The sequence below is a fragment of the Notolepis coatsorum genome, assembly GCF_963971535.1.
Source record: "Notolepis coatsorum genome assembly, chromosome: 18".
Lineage (NCBI taxonomy): Eukaryota > Metazoa > Chordata > Actinopteri > Aulopiformes > Paralepididae > Notolepis > Notolepis coatsorum.
Genome location: NC_140182.1, coordinates 48,738,643 through 48,764,168, shown reverse-complemented (window position 1 = coordinate 48,764,168; position 25,526 = coordinate 48,738,643). Strand labels below are relative to the sequence as shown.

General features: G+C 43.1%; 1 protein-coding gene across 1 annotated transcript in view; it reads right to left on the bottom strand.

Moving 5' to 3' along the window:
• ccdc33 (coiled-coil domain containing 33) overlaps positions 1-25,526 on the bottom strand; it is a gene marked incomplete at both ends in the record, with an annotated part of 174,978 nt that overhangs the window by 4,285 nt on the left and 145,167 nt on the right. Inside the window, 6 exons of the mRNA XM_084335198.1 lie at positions 2,321-2,461; positions 2,564-2,642; positions 4,034-4,180; positions 5,353-5,441; positions 6,215-6,413; positions 25,357-25,524. Coding sequence (XP_084191324.1) covers positions 2,321-2,461; positions 2,564-2,642; positions 4,034-4,180; positions 5,353-5,441; positions 6,215-6,413; positions 25,357-25,524 — 823 coding nt within the window. The remainder of the gene's footprint in view (positions 1-2,320; positions 2,462-2,563; positions 2,643-4,033; positions 4,181-5,352; positions 5,442-6,214; positions 6,414-25,356; positions 25,525-25,526) is intronic.

The following is a 25,526-nucleotide window of genomic DNA, read 5'->3' as shown; positions in this document are numbered from 1 at the left end:
ACAGTTCCAATAGAGCAGAGCGCAAAGCTATACGAAATATAACGTTTTATTGGGCAATAGTATACTGTTAGATTGGAATATTGGAACCTATTCAACTCGATCGAATGACTGGATGGTTCTTAGGGTCCCTCAAGTTTGTCTTCTTGGGGCGTCAAACAAGAACTCCCCGCCCCCTCCATGCAATCCTAATTGTCCATCGGATGCCACAGGCTAACGGCTAGCTACAAGCTAACGCCAGCTACTGTAGCTGTATTGGACGCGATGGAGAGGTAACAGAGGAATCCTCGCCTAGAGCCGGCTGTTCTGCGGGGCCATATGCCTGAGCAGCCGACCTCGCACAACTGACACATCCGTTTAGACCGTCCGCCCCCGCCGCTCACCGCCAATTGACGTGAGCAAGCAGAGGCGGAGAGCCCGCGCCGCAAGACACCACCCAACAGAGACGCCGTCGGACCAGCCGACTGCCTCCCGCGGCAATAGTATCCAGCTGCACAGCTGGAGAGCAACGCTGGCGGGGGAACTGCCCAGCGACGCGCACTCCCCTCTGGGCACCGCTGAGGCTCACCTGCCTGCCACAAATGTGGAGTAGGAAAGCCCCACTATGCCCTGAGGAAGCCCGAATGTGAAGCGCCGGTGGAGGTCAGAATAATCCTCTAGACTCTCCGGTGGTGACGACATTATTCTGTCTTTCTCCCGTAAATTAGTGAGAGAGGGAAAAACAAAAGACAATGCCAACACAGCTCCTATAACTAACTAACTACTTCAGCACTTGATCTGAAGGGGTGCCCTGCACGTACTTCCAGGTGGTGAAAGTAGGGAAGGAGCTGGTAGTATGGCCATGGCCCCGCTTATGTGTGAGCGGATGTGGGCGTGGCCAGGCAGGTGTGGGGGTGCGTGCATGTGGTTGAAAGTTTTCATGATAGCATATGATTAAAGGGACAGTTCCAATAGAGCAGAGCGCAAAGCTATACGAAATATAACGTTTTATTGGGCAATAGTATACTGTTAGATTGGAATATTGGAACCTATTCAACTCGATCGAATGACTGGATGGTTCTTAGGGTCCCTCAAGTTTGTTCTGATCTAGGGAAGTCAGCTTTTTCCTTTGATGCCTCTAACTCATGGAATGTCCTTCAACTCTCTCTGAAATTGGAGGTTCTCCCTTCCCTTGGTATGTTTAAACGTATGATTTCAGACCATTGTGTGACTACCTGTAACTGTTTTAGCTGATCTTTTTAAATTATTTTTAAAGTTTAGTGTTTAATTTTCTGTGAATATTGCTTGTATTATGTACTGTTTACATTTTTTACAATCGTCGTTTCTGTAAATGAGGGAAACCTCAGAAGCTTACGATTTTAAATAAAGGTTGAAATGAAAAAATACAACGAAAGGGAATGATGTATTTTATTGTACAGGGGCAGCGGTAGCCTGAAGCGAGGCAGGCTTCTGAGTTGAAGATCGCCTGTTTGAATCTCCATGTTGCCTGGGTGGGAGGTAGGCAATGCACTTTACCCCGAACTGCTCAAGTCGGAGCTACTCAGTGGCCAACAGTAGTTTTACTAGGCAGCTGCTCCCAGGTGTGAATGTAACTATGAATGTGAAGCAGCCCAGGTGTGAATGTAACTCTATGAATGTGAAGCAGCTCAGGTGTGAATGTAACTCTATGAATGTGAAGCAGCCCAGGAGTGAATGTAACTATGAATGTGAAGCAGCCCAGGTGTAAATTTAACTCTATGAATGTGAAGCAGCCCAGGTGTGAATGTGACTGTATGAATGTGAAGCAGCCCAGGTGTGAATGTGACTGTATGAATGTGAAGCAGCCCAGGTGTGAAGGAATGTGAAGCAGCCCAGGTGTGAATGTGACTGTATGAATGTGAAGCAGCCCAGGTGTGAATGTAACTCTATAAATGTGAAGCAGCCCAGGTGTGAATGTGACTGTATGAATGTGAAGCAGCCCAGCACATCTTCCCTGGGTAAGTAAAGGTAACAAATAAAATAAATGGTGCATTTATATAGCGCTTTTATCCAAAGCGTTTTACAATTTTGTTCCTCACATTCACCCATTCACTCACACACCGATGGCGGAGGCAACCATGCAAGGTGGCAACCTGCACATCGGGAGCAATTAGGGGTTAAGTGTCTTGCTCAAGGAAACATCGACACGCTGCCCGGGAATCGAACCGGGAACCTTCTGACTACAGACGACTGCTCTACATCCTGAGCCACTGAGCCACAAGGATGCAAAGCATGAGGGTAGATTCTCAGAACATGAGTCAACGTGCCATGCCCATGAGCCGTCACTAGGGGCAGAATGGCTAACCGTGAGTGATGAGTACCTGTGTTAGCTGCTGTATTACCACAGGGGCGGGCTGCTGGCGTAACCTCTCCAGCTCTCCTCTGAGACGAGCGTTCTCCGCTGTCAGGGCCGACTCTATCTTGTCCCTCCTGTCGTCAGCCTTACCTGCGCACACCAGGAGGAGAGGACAGGTTCCTCGTTTCTACCACTGTTTAGGACTGTTTTTATTATTGTATTGTATTCTCACTTCACTAAAAGCCTCCTCACCCGTTTGCTTCTTCTCAGCGTTCTCTTTGTTCTTTTCTTTCAACTTGCTGTCCAGTACTTTTTCCATCTTTTCAATCACCTGACGAAAGGGTTCAAGTTCACTTAATAAGATAAAAAAGAACTTACTTAAAGGATAACTTCTGTATTTGTAAACCTGGTCCAGTATTGAGGGAGATCTCTTCTGCCTGCAGCCGCAAATATGGACGGTTTCAACTTGACAACAAACATAAACCAGCATTCTAGAGAGACTGCCTTTGATGTCCAATGTTAGCAAACACTGCAACTATAATAATAATAATAATAATAATAATAATAATAATAATAATAATAATAATAATAATAATAATAATAATAATAATAATAATAATAATAATAATAATAATATGAACCACAGCCACAGCCCCAACGTTCTCACATAAGTCACAACAGAGCCTGGAAGTCACAACAGAGCCTGGAAGGACAACAGAGCCTGGAAGGACAACACTACTACTTTGATCCATCCTCTTCTTATAATCTAGCCCTGCAGCAGGAAATCAACTCTAGTCTTAGCTATTAATTACACTCAACTAACCGCCTCGGCCAGTCCTTCATACCAGCGGCCATCAGTCTCCACAACAGTGGGCAGGGACTGCTGCCAGACATCCAACTACTAGGAACCTAGTAGCTGACTCCCACCTAAAAGGACAATATATACTTACCTTATGCATACCACACCTTATGTGTATACTGTATACTTCATCAGAGCATATATTTAGCATTTAGCATTTTTAGATTATATATTAGATTAGATTTAGATTGGATTATTAGATTATATAGTGCATATATTTAGCATTTCGTTTTTTATTTATTTATTATATATTAGATTAGATTTAGATTATTAGATTATATATTGTAACTATTTAATTTAGGGCAAATATAACTGAGAGGGCATACATACCATCATCTCGCACCTTGTTGCCCATATGCACATGTCCAGAGTAAATTATATTGTTTACACTGCCTTTTTATTTTACTTCTCCACTGTACTATAATTCTGTGACCTGTACCATGACTTCTACTACCTGTACGACGTACCTCCCCTCCCCCTCCCCATGCTTCTATGATGCCTGCATTTCCCCAAGGCGATCAATAAAGGAATATCTTAGTTATCATATCTTAACTAGCAACACATGAAAAGTAACTAAGCGTCCATAAAACAACAATCAATTGGTTGCAGTGGAGGAGTTGGACACGCCTTCCCAGAAAGAAGCTCTTATTGTGGTGCTAAACCAAAAAACATATACTTAAAAAAAGAAAAAAAACATCCAAAGATGTACGGTAGTGCTCACCGACTGTGAGAAAAGGTACAAGGACAGCGTCTCAATTTCACCAATCTATTTTGTCCATCGAACAAAAACGTTTCAGCCTAGTCAGCCTTCATCAGAGCATGGTGTAGTCACTTGGTGCATAGAACAGTGTGGGTGTGTTCACCTTCTCCTGCTCTTTCACTGTCGCCTCCAGACTTGCCATCTTTGCTAAACGACTCTGGTGCTGCTGCTGGGCTGTCTGGTGTTGCTGGGCTGTCTGGTGGTGCTGGGCTGTCTGGAGCTCCAGCAACTCCTTCTCTCTGTCATTCTTCTGCGTAACTCACAAAACAATTTTGGAATTACTTAAAAGTATCGACTGCTATTAGAATAACTACAGAATGTGCATGAATATATATACATATAGAGGTGCATCAGTGTCACATGCACTGTTGCAGATGCAGATTCTGTGTCCTAAACTATCAAGTATCAGCTGGTACTGAGTGCTGGTCTGATCCACTCCTTTTACTGAGCAGCGTAGATGAAGACCATTCGTTTGGGGTCATTGGAGAGAGATAATTAAAGGAACACCTACTGTGAATTGTACCTAAATTGCGTCCCATTTCTGCCTTGCACTATATAGTATTGTATATTAGTACACTGCACAGTATTGTATATTGTATGGTAACTACGTCTATTCTGCATCGAACATTGTACATATGTCTAAACTGAACACTGTGACCTAATTTTTTACTTCTAATTTTACTATGTTATTTTATTTCATACTTATCTTGTCTTGCACAGTCTCTGGAGCGTAACAGTAAGAAGCATTTTGTATAAAAGTATTCTGTACTTCTGTATGACAAATATTAAAGAAACTTGAAACTTGAACATGGGAAATGCGTTTACCGTCTTCTCCAGAGTCAGACAAGAAGATAGATACCAGTTTCCTCTCTGTGCGTTCAGTAGAAAGTTATCCGGCTGCAAACTAGCCTAGCTTAGCACAAATGAATGGAAGCAGATATAGATCGGCTAGCCTAGCTGTTGGCCAAAAACACCTCTCCCGGAGTTTTAAGCTAGTCTAGTGGTCCGTATCCGCTTCCATTAATTTGTGCTAAGCTAGGTTAGCTTGCAGCCGGATAGCTTTCTACTGAACGCACAGAGAGGAAACTGGTATCTATCTATCTTCTTGTTTGACTCTGGAGAAGACGGTAAGTGCATTTCCTGTAATGTTGGCGTGTTCCTTTAATATATTATAATACATTTTTCACAAGTACAGAGATCCAATTATGCTTCTGTGTGCAAAATGGCAGAAATAGATAAATTCTTACACATGACTCCTGGTATCAGATTTGAGCATAGAGGGAAATCCTCTGCTAACGATACCCCATCAGCCTGGTATCGGCCAAATATCAGATGTGTTTGGTATCGGTGCCTTGCTAGTTATATGTATGTAATGTGTGTTCATGCCTGCGTGGCGGGTCGGGCTCTGCCTCTGCGTCTCACCCTGATCAGCTCATTCTGTAGCTGCTGAATCTTGTCCCTGTGAGCAGCAGCCTTGCTGGTCTCACTGGCCAGCTTGAATTTCAGAGATCCTTCAACAGAGCAGCATGACAGAGTTCACACAGCAGAACTAATCTGGGTAATAATAACAACTGTACGTGTGCCTGTGGTAGGTCTGTATCTGACACACTATAGCCTGGGTAGCCGTTTTTGCCAATATGCATATTGCACAGTGGTGAGAGAACTTGTTAGTGTTTGGCTCTTTGATCTACTGAGTATCTCTGAACAGTTTCAAAGACTTCACAAAGTTGGAATGATATCAACTAATAATGTCAGATCTCCTCTGTGAACATTCTCACACATCGGAATAGCGATGTAGAAAAAAATGCAGCTGCCATCAAAGCCTTTGAAACCGAACAAGTTTCCCATTAAGAGGGAATTTAATCCGCTGCCTTTGCTTTGATGGACTCAGAAAGGCTTTTTGGAACGTTCTTTTTAGTGAGGTCACAAACTGTCCTTCAGGAGATAAGGGATGCACAGCCGCACAGCTTCACCAGGGTCTAAGCAAGCTGCCTTATCATAGCGTGGCACAGCCTGTTGGGGAAAGGACTCCCACAAGGATGAACTCCATCGTGTACAAAGTATACCTTACTACTTCCTCTGAAATAAACCAACACAAAACAGTGGATTGGTGAACTGCTGGCTGGGCACAGGCAGCAAACCTCTTTGCATTAGTTAGTGACGGCACATATCCCTATACTTTAAAGGCAACAAACGATCAACAGGGGGGTGTTTGTGATCACGGTGGAGTGATCATGGTTTAGGAAGGCTAGTGTGATGGGCTGTAGAGGAGCACCAGCTGTACCTATCCTGTCAGCCATCTCGGCCTTGGTCATGACGTCGACGTCGGTGTCCTTCAACAGGTCTCTGGCCAGATCGTGATGCAGAGACAGGTCACTGCGGAACCGGCTGTTGTCCGACTCCAGAGCGACCACCTGGGTCCTCAGGGCGATGATGTCCTCGGCCATCTTACCCATGGCTGTCCGGTAGTTCTCCACTTCCTGCTGGGGGGGGGGGGGGGGGGGGGGGGGGCATGATCGATCTCACACTATTTGATTGCAGTGTTGAGTAGAAGGGCAATGTTCTTACAGTTTAACACAAAAGGGTTGATGGTCTGGTGAATTCTGCTGTTTCACTCACGTTTTCACAGAACTCTGGTTAGTTTGGATCACAGGACTGAGACTGTCAGCTGCCATTGGCAGACTATTTCAGAATTATCCTCCCCTTCCGCTATCTGTGACACTATTTTGTAAGGGTACCGCCGCTGCATCCTGGGCTTAGCGCCACCCAGGATGATTGTAATCATTTAAACAAGCCAGCGCACTTTTCCCCCTATACCAGAATGATAACAGGTACAGCCAGACCTCTCTCCAGCGCTAACATAGTGTGCAGAGAGGTCTGGCTACGAAAGACTACTCTGTGGTTAACAATACTTTTGCCACAGACTGTCAGCACATGAAGCCAAGTGGTTATGAGTATTAACCACCACTAGATGTCTCCATAACACCATCGTCTGATGACTTGAGTTCTACAGGTTATACTCCACATGATAGCAAGTCTCTCTGCACCATACAGGATTAACAACTATACATGTCTGATAATTAGTTACAAGGCTCAATGTCTGCATAACTAACGCTATTTTCTCCAGGTTTCCGTTAAGCTCGTGATGGCTATCGACACACAAGAGACAGACAGAAACGAGACTCTTCTATGTTGTTTGATGTTCCCGTAATTGATTGTCGAAGGTTCTGTAATCGTGGCTGCAGCACCGCGGTTCCAAAGGGACAATAAGACCCTCCGTCCCCACCCCATTTTGTCACGGCAGCTTTATCCAGGGATTTGGGATAAACCCTGCTACTGCATGCATGGAGCGGCCTCCTGTTAAAGCCCATGTACTGAACAGCAGAGGGGAACCTCTCGTGGTAAACACATGCACATACTCGAGAGCCGGAACGGAATACCAAACACTGATCTTGAGCTTGCCGAAAATACATGTTCTGCCCCTGAACATGTATGTCAACAGTAGATGTGGTTGTTCTATGGTCAGTCTATGGCGTGCTGCTCATTCATTCCATTTCTATGGTTTCAACACACTATTATCCACATATTTGTTATCATTTCTTTTCTCATTCTTCTCCTTAAGGATGAGAGCACGCCGGCTACTGGAGGAAGAAAGCGGCGCCACGCTGGGCTTCAGCTTCTTCTGGAAAGCAATTAAAGCTGGGGGGCATTGTTGGCGCTCTCATTGTGGCGCGCGCATGTGTGTCTGTGTGTGTGTGTGTCTGTGTGTGTGTGGTACGTGCTCGTCGTGTAGCAGCACACAGGTGTGTTGCCGCTCTTCGGTCACATGCTCCGCTCCGCCTGGCAGGGGGCCAGGGTACAAAGAGCTGAATGGAGAGCAGGGAGCGAGCGGTCTGAGGGGCAGGGGCTATATCCACGATTAGGAGATTCCAATCTAGGCTGGTGTGGTTGTGGCTCCCCTGGGACCCTGGGATGAAATTGAGCATCTAATTGAAAGGGCAGGACAAGGTGACAATCATGACTGTAGATGAGACTGGAGACAGAGGCTGAGCGCACGGGCACAATGATGGGGAGGAGGGGTCCTCGCCTTGCGACTGGAGAGCCCCATCATTGGACTAGGCATTGTGGGGGGGGCTCCTGTCACCACGCTTCTTTGAAGACTTAAAAAGGGGCCTCGCTGCCGTACTTACCGTCGCTCTAGGACAATTACATCACAAACAGATGGCAGCCACCCCATAGGAGAGCAGTGGGATGTGTGTTTTTTGTGTATGTGCGTGTGTGTGTCACCTTTTTATTTTTAGGCCACTGCTATAATGGCTGTAGTATATCAATGTGTGCAGTGTCACCTTGAAGTTGTCCCATTGGGAGTCAGATATCTGCCTTTATATCAGACTATTATCAAATTGAGGTCATCTCAAAAACAATCACAGATTTAACCCATGAATTCAAACGCATACGGTAGTCAAAGAAATTAGAACAAACATGAAACCATGCAGACCCACAGCGCTACTGGGGGGGGGGGGGGGGGGGGGGGGGGGCACTACCTGCGCAATGTGCGCATGCGTCCAACCAAACATCCCTGCCAGATCATCCGTGACTGAGTGACCACAATTTTCCGGGCATAGCCCACAGCAGCAGTCCCTACGCCTGCATACAGGCCGGCAATATTTTTAAAGAAAATGTTATGGTATGCATAAAAGATGGCCTCCGGACCAGACCTCTCCTGACAGCACAAATATCAACCTTCGTGGACACAGTCATGCCTTGGGTGCAGTCAGACGGTAGGGAAATGGTAATCTATTCTACTAGCCACTATGTTGTCTCCTCTTGGGTGTCAGAGAGGAGCTGCAGCTGTCTGTATCGTGAGAGAGAAACCAATCTAAGACGGTCTCTACCTTAGACAGAATTCCATTGCTATTTGATAACCTGGAAGGCCTGGAACAGAAGGAAACGAGTAACTTGTGCACAGTAGGGGGATCGTACATAACATCATTCTGTTTGTTTTAACTGTATCTCTTATTTGTATTTGTATTTATTTTGTTGTTGTTCATTTGTGTGTCAGCGTGGCACTAGAAAGAAAATATTTTCCAGAAATGTGTCTGAATAAATGTGCTGCATTTATATAGATGCCTCACATTCACCCATTCACACATCGATGGCGGAGGCATCCATGCAAGGTGCCAACCTGCTCATCAGGAGCAGTTAGTGGGGGTTAAGTGTCTTGCTCAAGGACACTTTGACATGCTGTTGGGAATCAAACCGGGAACCTTCCGAATACCAGACAACCGCTCTACCTCCTGAGCCACTGTCGCCCCCGGAATAATCCCTTAAGGGATAGGCCGCGTTGGAGCGTCCAGACAGGAAAATAAAACCATTCATTCACCTTGGAGGATTTAGCCCAGACAGAGCACTATAATGACCTCAGCACGACCTCCAGCCCCGGCGGCCATTATACTGCATAACTAGCCAGTGTGGAGCTGTGGAGAATCTGATCAGTAATCTTAAACTCGTGAACATTTTGAGATGCCTATCTGAGATTTTGTGGCCTCTCATGGGGGCTTAGAGAGGTGATCTGGAGTTTGGCCTAATGTCTGGCCTTCCCTCACTCCCTTCTATTAAAGACATGTCTCTAAAGCAGACACGTTGCTAATGGGAATGAATTAAGCCATAAGAGATGAGATTTTTGGCACCACTGTGCTGCAGTCACAGGCATAAGGCTGAAAGCCAAGTGCCGTAGAATCGGCACAACAGTTGCCAAAACCACGGCAGGACTGAGTGTATTATTGCTATTATACAACAGTTTTATCAACAATTTGACTAATGACAGATGCTTGTTTTTTGGGCAGTTTTCCTGGTGTAGGATAATTTCTTTTTTGCAGTAAACAAAAGGGGTTAGAAATGCATTAATACTGCTGTGATTGGTCCAATGGATCAACATAATGTAAATTAAAATGAAGCAGAGATTGATGATTTCAAGTGCGTTATCAAGATTTTATCAGAATGTTCTTCAGCCAATCACGACACGAGGATGGGTCACCTGGCCCCAGCATTCTCAAGGTTATTCAGCAGTGGGAGCTGAAACAAACTATTTGTGGTCTTCTTATGATTCTAAGTGTAATTCAGGAAACACATGACGTGAACTCGCCTTCGCCTGGAGGTCAGCGACCTGTGCCATGTGGGGGCCATCTTCAAACTCAGGAGGGGGGTGTCTGAAGCAGGAAACACATTTAAGAAAAACACACACACAATCAAATTCACAAACATATTTGGTCAGAATAAGAATTTAAATAAAGGGGCACTTCATTAAAAAACAATGTTGATTTATTTTGCACATAATCTCACACACATCCAAAAACAAATTAATGTGTGCTAAACGAAAACAGTTTTGCACACGTTTATTTAGTTTGACAGTTATTGAGAGTAAATTGGTTTAAATATGGCCACCAGTGATGTCATCAGGGACATTGAATCCTTGTGTTGTGTTAATTACAGCTCAATGAAATTATGTAGATGAAAAGATAGCAATACCTTGTCTTATAGAGACTGCTACCTTGTCAGTTAATTGAGCTGTAATAAACACAACACAAGGATTCAATGTCAAACTCATTTACTCTCAATAACTGTCAAACTAAATTAATGTGTACAAAACAGTTTTGAGTTTAGAGTTTTGGGATTATGTGCAAAATAAATCAGCATTGTTTTTTGGATGAAGTACCCCTTTAACAAAACAGCAATTATCAAAGCACTTTAAACACACCAAATAAATGAAACATTCTAACATGTTATTTCCATGGCCTAAGGCGGTTCAATCAATTTGTGAACACAAGTTATTCTCTCCCAAAGCCAGAAACCAGAGAAGTAAGAATCAAACTTGTGATGTCATCGAGTATAAAGTCTGGAGCTGTTCCATTGATAATGAATGGGAGACTGAATGTGTGAACCCACAGAATGTTTGTTTTATTTTTTATCCAAATGAGCTTTATTCTACAGTATTGGTCTCTGTTCTGAATTTTTTTTTTTACATGAACTCAGAACATTCCCCTGGGTGCTCTCAGCGTAATTATACAATCTTTCCCATTTAATTTTCTATAGAGCGGCTTCAGACTTTATACTTCACAATATCACACGTTTGAGTATTAGCACTCATCTTTTTTGGATTTAGGAGAGAGTTGCTCATTTTCACTAATATTTGTGTGTCATAGACCAGATATGTACTGTAACTATGAATTCTGAAATTGGGCTTACTTCCCCTTTAATGTTTGTGTCCTTAATGTGTGTGGCCTCAACATTTGTGTCCTTAATGTTTGTGTCCTTAATGTTTGTGACCTCAATGTTTGTGTCCTTAACTCATTCAGCGCCATCGCTTAATCCACGAGATGGCGCTAGTACGCCACCGCTGTAAGTCAATGGGGGGACTGTGAGATTTGCGAGTCCTTAAAATATATCTTAAATGATAGCTATGGGTCTAATACACCCGTCGATTATCAGTGAGTTGCTTCCAGTCAACATGTACAAAACGGATTGTTTTTTCATTGGTACATTTCCGTTTTATAGCTTTTTGAATATGAGTATAACTTTGGGTGCTTCTGAGTAATTCCAGAGAAAGACGCGATAATAGCGTTTTAGTGGAATACACTAAACACGTTGACATTTTTCGCCTGATTATCGAAGAAGAGAAACTACACCTTTCCCAGTGGAGTGCAATACCAACTGGAAGGCGTAGGCGGCGGTATTTACCCTTTTGCAAGCTCAGACCCATTCCCAACGATAACATCAGGCTGGATGGATGAAAATGAATGGATATCGCTAATAAAAGAAATAACGATTAAAACCCAACTATACTCTTGATTGGCGCTCAAGCGATGGCGAGTTAACCCGACTATCATCGTGACTGCCGCTGAATGAGTTAATGTTTGTGACCTCAATGTTTGGGTCCTCAATGTTTGTGTCATTGATGTTTGTGTCCTTAATGTTTGTGTCCTTAATGTTTGTGTCCTTAATGTTTGTGTCCTTGATGTTTGTGTCCTTAATGTTTGTGTCCTTAATGTTTGTGTCCTTAATGTTTGTGTCCTTAATGTTTGTGTCCTTGATGTTTGTGTCCTTAATGTTTGTGTCCTTAATGTTTGTGTCCTTAATGTTTGTGTCCTTAATGTGTCCTTAATGTTTGTGTCCTTAATGTGTCCTTAATGTTTGTGTCCTTAATGTGTCCTTAATGTTTGTGTCCTTAATATGTCCTTAATGTTTGTGTACTTAACGTTTGTGTCCTTAACGTTTGTGACCTTAATGTGTCCTTAATGTTTGTGTCCTTAACGTTTGTGTCCTTAACGTTTGTGACCTTAATGTGTCCTTAATGTTTGTGTCCTTAATGTTTGTGTCCTTAATGTGTCCTTAATGTTTGTGTCCTTAATGTTTGTGTCCTTAATGTTTGTGTCCTTAACGTTTGTGACCTTAATGTGTCCTTAATGTTTGTGTCCTTAATGTTTGTGTCCTCAACGTTTGTGACCTTAATGTTTGTGTCCTTAACGTTTGTGACCTTAATGTTTGTGTCCTTAATGTTTGTGTCCTTAATGTTTGTGTCCTCAACGTTTGTGACCTTAATGTTTGTGTCCTTAATGTTTGTGTCCTTAATGTTTGTGTCCTCAACGTTTGTGTCCTTAATGTTTGTGTCCTTAATGTTTGTGTCCTCAACGTTTGTGTCCTTAATGTTTGTGTCCTCAACGTTTGTGTCCTTAATGTTTGTGTCCTTAATGTTTGTGTCCTTAATGTTTGTGTCCTCAACGTTTGTGTCCTTAATGTTTGTGTCCTCAACGTTTGTGTCCTTAATGTTTGTGTCCTTAATGTTTGTGTCCTTAATGTTTGTGTCCTCAACGTTTGTGACCTTAATGTTTGTGTCCTTAACGTTTGTGTCCTTAATGTTTGTGTCCTTAATGTTTGTGTCCTCAATGTTTGGGTCCTCAACGTTTGTGTCCTTAATGTTTGTGTCCTTAATGTTTGTGTCCTCAACGTTTGTGTCCTTAATGTTTGTGTCCTTAATGTTTGTGTCCTTAATGTTTGTGTCCTTAACGTTTGTGACCTTAATGTTTGTGTCCTTAATGTTTGTGTCCTTAATGTTTGTGTCCTTAATGTGTGTGTCCTCAACGTTTGTGTCCTTAATGTTTGTGTCCTTAATGTTTGTGTCCTCAACGTTTGTGTCCTTAATGTTTGTGTCCTTAATGTGTGTGTCCTCAACGTTTGTGTCCTTAATGTTTGTGTCCTTAACACTTTAAGTGCCGAAAACGTGTTTAGGCATCCTTCCCCGCCATGCTCAAGTTGCCGTAACTCGTCTTTAATATCAATATTTCAAAAATCTGTTATCGAAATCATATTTTTCCTCCGCAGCCCTGAGACTGTGCTGGCCTCCTCTCAACCCTCTAGCGGTTCAAGAGCGCCATCTGGTGGCCGATCGGCAGAAGCGCCAAACAGGAAGTCATGTGGATGAAGTGCTGATTGTCCATATTACTTCCGGGCACTCTCTATAGGTCCCGGGACTCAATCTCGACACAATACATAGCGATCCGTTGCCAATAACTCGATAAACAACATGATTTGGACGTATATACTATTATACAACCTGGAAATAGATCGCGTATTTCTACATCCCATAATAGGAATATTTCAGTTCCACGCTCATCGTCCAACGGCGCGAGGAAGATACGGTAAGATTCAGCGTTATTTTTGAACGTGTTCGATATAAACTGCTCTGATGATCATATCACCCACACTAGATGAATGATATAACGCTGCCCACGGAATTATAAACGATCCCCCGCCCATCCGGTCATCATCAGATGATACGTAGAAACTTCTAGAAGTACGTCCAATTGAAATTTTTGATCTCGCACAGATTCCTACCAAACTGTATTTCATCATCAATATAATGCATTTGGGGCTATAAATCACGTTCTGGAGAAAGCTGCAGAAAGAGATGAAAACATACTTATACTTTAGACCATATTTTACTATGAATATGTGAATGAAAAAGTTTAACGTTGCTACACAATGAACAATACATATAGGACCTTGAATGGGCCCTAATAATGGCAATCTAGCAATAGAATTTAAAAAGTTATAGCCCTGCAAAGAAGGGGAACTTCTCCATAGACAAATAGAGCTGGCAAGGGATGGTATATCATGAATTTAGCCTTAGGCAATCAAAGTGTTAATGTGTCCTTAATGTTTGTGTCCTTAATGTGTCCTTAATGTTTGTGTCCTTAATGTTTGTGTCCTTAATGTTTGTGTCCTTAATGTGTGTGTCCTCAACGTTTGTGTCCTAATGTTTGTGTCCTTAATGTGTCCTTAATGTTTGTGTCCTTAATGTGACCCTAATGTTTGTGTCCTTAATGTGTGTGTCCTCAACGTTTGTGTCCTTACCGTTTGTGCGGATGATATACTCGATAGGTTTGGTTTATACTCGGGGAACAGACGGCTTCAGTGCTCTGTGTAGCTTCTGTCTTTGCAGCTGGTGTGTTCTCTCGTCCCTGCTGGTCTGTCCTGGGGAGCCCAGGCTGGGTTGTATTGAAAACGTCCAGGTAATCCGGGAGGATCTGGGCCAGGGCATCATGGGACGGTAGGCCGTATCGCTCCTTTTGAAGCTGTAAAAGAAATCCTATAGTAGTCAATGTAGAGTTTCAGTTTCTAAATACTGTACTATGACAAACCAGAAACATTGACCAGGACTTCTAAACAAGCAGACATACTGTAAATACACACACACATACAATCAGATCAGGAACATTCACATAATACATACTTGCAGATAGTAGTAAAAGTTAACTTTGTCAGTTCCCAATTCTGATCATCTAAATAAAGACTGTAATATTCAACCCATCACTTGTGCTTACAAAGAAACTAAAAAGTCACTTTCAAAACAACTGCAGTGGCTCTAACCTTTCAATAATACTCACTGTGGTTGTGTATGGCCTGTAATACCTATTCATGTCCTGAATACAGATGCCGTTACATCACTATGCATAAAAACAACAACGTTGGGCTCGAGTGGCCACTCTACAGCAGGAGAGCTCTCACTGTACAGCCCTGAAAGTCCTGCATGTAGTATCAGCCTTTCATTCCCACCGCAGATGGTTGGTTGCCATGGAGTAGATCCTCGCTGTGATTATATGGAGGCATGTAAATATAATTTATCCGTAGCGACCAACTGCCTCTCCCTTCAGCACAAACACATACCTGCCAACGGCGGAGTCTCCTACCTTGACGGCCGCAGGGGTGCCGAGTGACTTGGTCTTTTTAGAGGCCTTCATCGGGTATCATATACATACCTTGAAATCCTAACCGGGAGAGTGAATATTTTATCTGAACCTGTTAGAGCTCTACGGTACCGACACGTTGAGACCAATTACCATGTAACCACAACATAGGCCGTAGCGACTTTTCAAGCCAATGAGAGGAGTTCCTATTGTGTTGGATAATACACACAGACAACATCCCTATTGTGTGTTTCCACATTATGAATGAAAAAAAACAAGCCTTAAGTTATCCGTGTGCCTATAGTGTGTAATTAAATTTTTTTAATCTATGCAATCAACAGGAGCTCCCGGCGCAGTGAATGCAGCCCTCAGATGAATGCTGCCTCCGCTTCAATAAGGAGATTGATGTGGACCGACTGGTGATGTCTAGTGGCTTGCTGTGCAGCCTGTGGTTCCCGCTGGGAGTTTATTGCCAGCTTCACTCAATCCACCAAGAGCTCGATGTCAAATCAGTACCAAATACCCTGTTCTCCCTTCGCCGTATCTCTATTCCGTTTTCTGAAAGGTGACGGTGTTCATTTTAATCTGTTTCGTATTTCAAACCTAACTATCAAAATCAGTTTTTTGCAATTCATAGGTTTCATGAAGGTGACGTTTCAAACTAACTAATTCACAGAGAAACCAAACTTGAAGCAGCACATCTTGTACGATGTTGAATAAAGACAAGTTCAGCATCATTCTTTTTTTTTATCCACACGTGCCTGTTCAATTCTATTGATCACTGCATCTACCCGTGGGTCATTGATCTGTCCAGCTCATTAGAGCCCAGGGTCATTAGTGATGGCACCGGGTCAAAATGAGAAAATCAACTAAATGACAGACTAAGACGAGGGAGGTAATGTAAATAATTGTAAGACTAAGATAATATAATATATTCCTTTATTAATCCCCTTGGGCAAATCCAGGTGCCATAGCAGCACAGGAGAGGGGGGAGTACATGTATGGGCATGGTTATAGGAAGACAATAAATATAGGCAATACTAAATCTGAATAGATAAATTGATAAGAAAGATAAAACACACCATTTTATATAGAAATTGTAACAACAAATCGCATCCTTGATGCATTTAGCAATAGAGGCCATGCACGGAATGTTTATGTAGTTATTTTTCTTCCAACATGGCTGCCTGTGACTAGTAGGTAAAACACTGGAAAAGCATGATATTAATGTTCTACTGTGACATATTTACAAGATCCAGTAATAAGACACCAAATATGCTTTTGTTGATATATTTCTCTGATATCAATGCATAGCCACCGTTGTTTTGTATATAGAAACCATATAAAACAATGTTTGCTATGTTACAGGCGTCCATGTTGGAAGACAGAGAATTACACAATTGTTTTGGCCTGATGCAATCATCTATTACAAGGCAGACTATTCATGTATGAGTTCCTTAAATTAGGATGACACTGATAATTCATAATAATTACTAACAAGGACAGTGTCATAGATGTGAATTATGAGGCATTATCTTATAGACTCAACTGGTCTTACACAAAGTGGCATGCGTATGAGCTGCCACTAGGGGCAGAGTGGCTAAGTGTGAGTGAATGACTGGAAGACTGAATGAATGAATGAACGAACGCATGAATGAATGAATGCACGAACGAACGAATGAATGAATGCACGAACGAATGAATGAATGAATGAATGAATGAACGAACGAATGAACGAATGAATGAATGAATGACTGAGTGAGTTAGTGACATTGCTAGTTATAACTCATTATCAGTCCTACCTTGTGCTAGTATTGGACGTACATTCAGATCATTTTCATTGAAATCTCTGCAGTTTAGCAAGGCGGGGGAAAAAAAGTTACGGCAATTCATGATGAATAATTCACTGGCTCCTTGCAGCTATGTGCTCTTGCAGAAGATACTAATCTCTTCTGCTCCAACCTGTAAAAAACCTGATACTACAAACACATCCCCAAAGATTCTAACACAATATTATAATGTATGAGAGACTCTGACAAACGTACACGCACGCACGCACGCACGCACGCACGCACGCACGCACGCACACACACACACACACGCACGCACACACACACAATGTTTTCATGCAGGAGCCAGTGAGACGCCCCCCCTGTGACACCCAGGTCTTCCCTGTGGTCTAAACTAGCCTCAATAAGCAGCCATCAGGATTCTGCACACAGTCTGCAAAGCACAGCAAATGGGCTCTTCATTGGAGTGACAGCTCAGAGTCTGCTGCCACACAGCTTCAATTAGCCTGCCGGAGGGGCCGCCCCCTGGAGGTTTCTCCACCTCCACTCCCTCCCGTCTCTTGTTCCTTCTCCTCCCCTCTTCCCTTCATCAGACCCAGTCTCCCCCCCACACTTTGCCCTCTGCCTCCTCCCTCTCTCTCTCTCTCTCTCTCTCTCTCTCTCTCTCTCTCTCTCTCTCTCTCTCTCTCTCTCTCTCTCTCTCTCTCTCTCTCTCTCTCTCTCTCTCTCTCTCTCTCTACTTTTCCTCCCTCCCTCTCTCTCCCCTACCCCCCTCACTGTTCTACTTTTCCACCCTTCTATCCCTCCATCAGTACAGGCCAGACCGGTAGGAGATGGCGATGGAGGTAAAATGGGTGGAGGGAGGAGGGGGCGTTGAAGGTAAGTGAGGCAGAAAGGAGGGAAGGAGGAGTCGAGGCTTGTTGTGCGGTCGGCGCTGTTGCTGTGGACACCTTCACCAGGAGATGAAGACGTGCCTCTGATGAGGACGAGAGAACCAACACACAAAGTCCTTCTCATTCGTAAGGAGCCACTATCCTACAGGTCTGAGCTTCATACTAGTTGTGTCTGTGAATTGAGACAGAGGTGATAATAGAGTAGATGAGAGGACAGGCATGGAGACAGAGATGATAATAGAGTAGATGAGAGGACAGGCATGGAGACAGAGATGATAATAGAGTAGAGGAGAGGATAGGCACAGAGACAGAGATGATAATAGAGTAGATGAGAGGACAGGCATGGAGACAGAGATGATAATAGAGTAGATGAGAGGATAGGCACAGAGACAGAGATGATAATAGAGTAGATGAGAGGACAGGCATGGAGACAGAGATGATAATAGAGTAGATGAGAGGACATGCATGGAGACAGAGATGATAATAGAGTAGATGAGAGGACATGCATGGAGACAGAGATGATAATAGAGTAGATGAGAGGACATGCATGGAGACAGAGATGATAATAGAGTAGATGAGAGGACAGGCACAGAGACAGAGATGATAATAGAGTAGATGAGAGGATAGGCATGGAGACAGAGATGATAATAGAGTAGATGAGAGGATAGGCACAGAGACAGAGATGATAATAGAGTAGATGAGAGGACAAGCATGGAGACAGAGATGATAATAGAGTAGATGAGAGGATAGGCACAGAGACAGAGATGATAATAGAGTAGATGAGAGGACAGGCATGGAGACAGAGATGATAATAGAGTAGATGAGAGGACATGCATGGAGACAGAGATGATAATAGAGTAGATGAGAGGACATGCATGGAGACAGAGATGATAATAGAGTAGATGAGAGGACAGGCACAGAGACAGAGATGATAATAGAGTAGATGAGAGGATAGGCACAGAGACAGAGATGATAATAGAGTAGATGAGAGGACAAGCATGGAGACAGAGATGATAATAGAGTAGATGAGAGGACATGCATGGAGACAGAGATGATAATAGAGTAGATTAGAGGACAAGCATGGAGACAGAGATGATAATAGAGTAGATGAGAGGACAAGCATGGAGACAGAAATGATAATAGAGTAGATGAGAGGATAGGCATGGAGACAGAGATGATAATAGAGTAGATGAGAGGACAAGCATGGAGACAGAAATGATAATAGAGTAGATGAGAGGATAGGCATGGAGACAGAGATGATAATAGAGTAGATGAGAGGATAGGCATGGAGACAGAGATGATAACAGAGTAGATGAGAGGACAAGCATGGAGACAGAGATGATAACAGAGTAGATGAGAGGACAGGCATGAAGACAGAAATGATAATAGAGTAGATGAGAGGACAGGCACGGAGACTGAGATGATAATAGAGTAGATGAGAGGACAGGCATGGAGACGGACGGTAAAAATCCAAAGAATTCTGAAAGCCATCAATAAATCTCATTAATATTTAAGGCCAGTTTAACTATTGAAAATACTGCATGAATGTAAGATAATGGTAGGGTGAAATTATTGAAAATGTCCCTCGGGATAAATAAAGTATTTCTATTCTATTCTAATAAAGGTAATCTAGCATTATGCCAGAGGAAACAGTGTCAACATGGTAATGACTGATCCACATCTACATCAAATAATCTCCAATAACATCAATAACATCAAATTGTCAAGAAACTGTGTGACCGAAATCTGTCATGCGCATGTGATGCGGCACATACACAAATTAAATTACCAGATCCCCATGAGGAGACGGCCTATTGCTCCCAATGTAATCATATCTGTGCTTTGTCAGCATAATAAAAAGGCCTCTGCAGGAGGCTGCTGTGGGATCGTAGGTATTAGGATTTTTAAAAGAGAGAGAGAGTCAAGGGCAACCTGCAGCCTTGATTCAAGGACATGTTTGGCTTACTGTCATTCCCTATGAGATACACAGGCTTATCGGTAAATCAAGATCTGTCAATTACTGTTATGCTGCAGTGAGATTATTGGTCTATAAACAAACAGGGCATGCACATAAAAAGCAGGGTCAGACCCCTGAGTATAAGCTCTATAGCTGGCTGCCATGGACACCATCTAGTGTGTGTTGACTGCGTCTGTCTGTCTGTCTGTCTGTCTGTCTGTCTGTCTGTCTGTCTGTCTGTCTGTCTGTCTGTCTGTCTGTCTGTCTGTCTGCCTGCCTGCCTGCCTGTCTGTCTGTCGGCACCTAATACCTATGCTCCTGCCCCAAGCCATGCAGTACTAGTAGACACCGGAGACCTGAGAAGACCTCAGTGTGAGAGGAAGAGCAGGACCCCCTCCTACTCCCTCCCTCCCACAGGAGAGCTCCCTTACCCACAGCATTACAGAATGTTATTTAGTGTAACCCTTGGGTGTGGGTGTTAGTGTTTTTCCTACTCACCCAGTGTTCACATTATTGAGATTTTAAAACAATGAAGCCTTAATAATTTATGTAAAAAAATCAAAAAAGGATTTTTACCATTGCTAAATATTGTGATTTGCATGCTATCAACGCAAATGGTTTATATTGTGATATAATTAAAATGATGGGTTGGGGTAACTGTCTAGGATTTAGCCTTTGACCTCCATGCCCAGCGCTGTTTAGATCATTCTGGATAACTGTCTTAAAATCTGATTAATTAGACATTAATTAATTCATGTCTGATAAGATATATTGTATCTTCGTATGATGTTTTATATCTGCAAGGCTATAGCCTTTCCAATATTGATACCCAGGGTAAAAAAAAAAAAAACCTGATCCTAATAATTTTGATACCCAGTGTAAACACAAAAGAAACCCTGACCCTAATCAGAATTTAGACCCTACAGCACCACTGCACAGGAGACAGAAATGCAATCTAAACGCAATCTCTAAAGAGTCTAAAGCCTAGCTATACTAGTAAAAATATACTAAAAATAAATAAAATAATTATTATATATATATCAATTATTACTTTAATACTTTTTTACAGTATTGCTAGGCTTTTATATATATGACTATATATCCTTTTAAAGTAATGTATCCTTGTATTGATAATATCAAAACAAGTGAAAATAGAAATGGGGGTGAGATCATTGTGCTCGTTTCAATGCAACTGAACTAGTTTCAAGCATCATCTTGATACAAATGACAACATCTTGATACATCACTTCACGATGCCGTCGCTTGTGTTGAGAAAAGCTTCAAGCTATAAATTGCTACATGACTCCTCAAGATGGGAGATTCTTTTTGCAGTGCAACGGCAGGCTAAACGGCCTTTCTGAGACTCAGGAGGATCAGTATCTAGCTTTCCTCCTCGGCTTTACGTGTGACCTTTCAGAAACGCGGTGCACCCCAGGCTTAATGACTTACACACCAGTTGACATTTACAGAACCCAGCTTGCAGCTCAATGGCTCAAAGAAACACAGAAACACTAATGTTTTCTTGTACCAAAAAGGGAACCCTCTTGAGAGTGTGAAGATATGTTTAAAGATAAGGTAGTATTATTAGTAGAAGCAAACCAAAGAAATTACTAAATAACTTTGGATTTGGGAAAAATCAGTAGACGTCAAGAGGGAGACAGAGCGGAGAATCACGAGACACGGTGATGATATGCCACGACATGCGTGCCGAGGGTAGCTAATGTGACAAACACTCATTAATAGTCCGGCAATCCAGAAGAAATGGAACATGCAACCGAGGACGCATGCAGTCACGTCTGAGGCTCTGGAGAAGGGCGTGAAGATTGATGAGCAGGCGGTAGGTGTGCCTGTGGTGTAATGCATCATTCCTGTTTTGGCAGGACTGTCAACCAGGATTGGATTTAAATCACAGCGCAGACTGGGGGAAATGCAGTGATGTCAACACCCCTGCCCAGCCCCCCAAACACAGGTCTGAGGTCAGTCTGACAGCTGATGTGATTATAGTGCTGGCAGTTGTGCGGCAGCTCCGTTACGCTCCCTTGCGCGGGCCGATGCCTCCTCTGCCCCGGACTGAAGCTAAGACGACGAGGAGGAGGAGGAGGAGGAGGAGGAGGAGGAGGAGGAGGAGGAGGAGGAGGAACATCTTGTGTCTGAGAGCCGGTGAACTCCAGCTTCATTCTCTCTGAATCGCCAGGCGAAGCGGAGAGTGTGAGAGAGCGGGTCAGGAGAGCAAGTGCCATAAAACACTGGGTCAATGGACCAAATGATGACCAAACAAATTGCGCCCGTTCCTGTGTGTATATTAGTCCAGAGGAGCCGTTCCATTTGTACTGCTGTTTAGTGTGCATTCATCAGCCACAGTTCCCATGCAACCTTCAGAGAAAACCATAAATCACGCGTAGAGTGGAATTAATGGCATCAGCCAGGGGTCCATGGGAGGGTTAAATACTTACATTAGCTCCATATTGACCGGGGAGAACAAAAGCACAGGGGGGGCTGACGGGGTACCGTGCACTCTGGCTACGACGCTTACATCTCTCTAAAAAAAAAAAAGCATCAAAATTAAGTAGTTAACCCTTCAACCTTTCTTTTTGTCTAGGACAATGTTCCAGTCCATGCCCGGGCCTATTCACTGAGGTCTCTTGATAGACACATCCATGTAGATGGATGATAGGCCATTAGCGAGAGCTGAACTGAGACAAGACAAGTGAGACAACAGCCGGGCAGCGCTGGGACAGCTTCATTGTGAAGCAGTACGTTGGTATTCAGAGGTGAGTGTGGGTTCAGCTGACAGGGGGGGGGGTTGGAGAAGTGAGAATAGCTCTATAGTCTCTCTACACGCTCTCTCCTCCAGCTGCGCTGCACAGATACAGAGCCCTGCATGGGACTTCAAACAGAGGAGCCCAACCTGAACGGCAGGCAGGAGCCGAGGAGCCTCCCTGCCTCCCCGCTCTGCCTTTATCTGAGAGCCACAGGAGGACGCGCTGAACACAACAGTGGAATTGGCAGTAAATAAGCCCGATAGGAGCCGTCTTAACGAGTCCACGGTATGTTAGAAGAAGAAATATTGTTGTTGTAGTTGAGATGTAAACAGGGGGGGGTTTGTCAATACAGTAAACCTATAAAACTCCATGACACTGTGAAAAAACAAGCTCTTTTGAGATATTCTGGCCAAAACATCGGCGCCGACCAGACGATACATAATACAGACATAACATGATGGTTTTAGCGTGATGTGCCGACGGGCTTCCAATGAACTCTGACCTCATTTCAAATGGTAATAAGCAGCACACGCCTGGAGCTCTTCCATGTGACAGCCCCGAGAGTCTGACGATAACCCCGGGTGGCCAAGGTCTCCGAAGCTTTTACAGCTATCGTTCTTTAGAGTCTGATTGAACCACCCACACTCAGGATCCACCCACACACGCCTGCAGTCTCTGCTCTGTAGCCTGCCTTCCTGCTTTGCTGTCAAGGCCGGCTCTACATCACATCGACTCTCTGCCCGCGCTGCTATCCAAAGACGTCATTATGCTCCAAGGCCTCTGAATGTCTCTTGGCCTTGTTGATTACCATCAACTATCTCTGTGAATTCCGATGAGACAGAGGAGAGTGGATGAGTGAAAGGCATGTTTTTCTTTTCTTTGCAAGAGTGCGTATGAGTGCAGATGGACAGATGGAGAACCAAAACAAAGATACAGTAGAAGCCAGACGGTGAAGGTTAGAGATGTTTTCATTAGAGGAACCTGCATGAGAGGAGCTATTCCGCTGTGAAAACAGTAGGGTCAGTGGTAAGCTTCACCGCACGGCTCAGAAACAAATATAGCAATTTTTGCAATATCTTTGTCTTAAAATTTATTATTTGTGTGCTTTGTATGAGAGACAATAATGCAAATTTATATAAAAAGAAAAGCTTATAAGCATAGATGAAATCCCAGAATCATACAGCTACATCATAAAAGCAGATTATTACAAAAGTAGGCACCGGTAGACCTAAATAACTACAGCCACTAGGTGTCACTGTGGCCCCATTCCAGCCTGTACCCGCTGAGTGACTGACCAACACTAACCTCTGTGACTGGGAAGTGCTGAGAGATGTCTCCTGTAATGGGCTGCTCACACTGCAGCGTCTAAAGCTACACACACAGCTGTGTGGCAAGTGCCTGTATAGCTATTACTATTCAGAACCTGTTGTCAGTGGGCAATACTCTCAAACACAACAACAGTGCCCGGCGGCAGTGGGGGGGGGGTGAGGAAATTACTGTACATTCCAGCTCTGCTGGAGTCGGACCGCATACATTATGCTACATCTGACCCCCAGGTCCTGCCTGCAGGGAGTACCACAGCCCTGCCAATAAAAAATACATGAAGGATTTCACACACACACACTCACCCTTAATATTGAAATAATTGCAAAGCTGATTTTACTTCATGGAACCGAGACGGCCTTCAATACTTTGTGACATTAAAGTGGGTTTGGGTAACAGGCAGCAGTCCGAGAAATGTAACATTGTAAATTCTGAACCGAGTGAATTCTGGACAAACTGAACGCTGGCTAATCAGTGTGTCAATAGTATTTCTGCCGTAGGCTACTACCATTTCTAAAGAGTCCGGAAATCAGAATTCAGAATTCAAATATATATATATGTGTATATATATATGTGTATATATAATAATAATATATATATAATAGAATTGAGTAACTATCTTTATATTATATATATATATATATATATATATATATATATATATATATAAAGATAGTTACTAAATGTTATATATATACACAAATATATATATATATATATATATATATATATATATATATATATATATATATATATATATATATATATATATATATATATATATACAAAATATAGTTACTACATTATGCTATATATTATTATGTGGTGCACAGCAGGGTCATCATATTAAATTAATAAACAATTCAGAGGGGGCAGAAATGCTAGCAATATTCCACAAGTCACATTAATTCCTCTCTTTCCCTCTGGCATGTCATTTATACCTAAACCTCTGAAATTTACAACAAGCCCAGTGGAAATAATCTACCTGACTGCTGCTTCCAAGCTCCTGTTGGATTTGACGGCTAGGAGGGGGAACAAAAGTAATCACATTCCTTTCGGGGGGGCATCGCACAAAATCAATACTATATAAGGAGGCCTGATGAATCTGAAATTTGTACTCACACTAAGTATTGATCGGTTTCAATCAGAAGGCTTTTGAAAGCCCATGTAGATATATAATCAATACACAGCTAATACATAGAACTGAGCCTTCAATCCCAACAAGAATAAAGTACTGGACAAATGCCACGCAGGAGAATGCCTCCTGATGTTTGTGATAATGATGACATCGACAATATTCTAGGGTTATTTTTCAACTGCTGATGTTATCTCAGGGTGCTATACGGTATACTCTGTGGTGAGGAAAGCTGCAGTGTTTCTTCTACATTCTACATATACAATTTATACAAATTTAAAGAAAAATGGATATAGCCTCAATACTTCAGCAGTACGACTCACAGAGAGCAGAGGCTGGGTGTGGTGGTGGCGGCGGCTGGGAGAGGAGGCCTCCACCTGCTCTGTCCGGGGGGGCGGAGGTGCTTCAGCCACGGGGGTCTCCTGCAGGGTGTCTGGGTCCAGACAGGGCAGCAGATCTGTGTCCACTGTTGTCAATGCAGAGTCTGGGCACT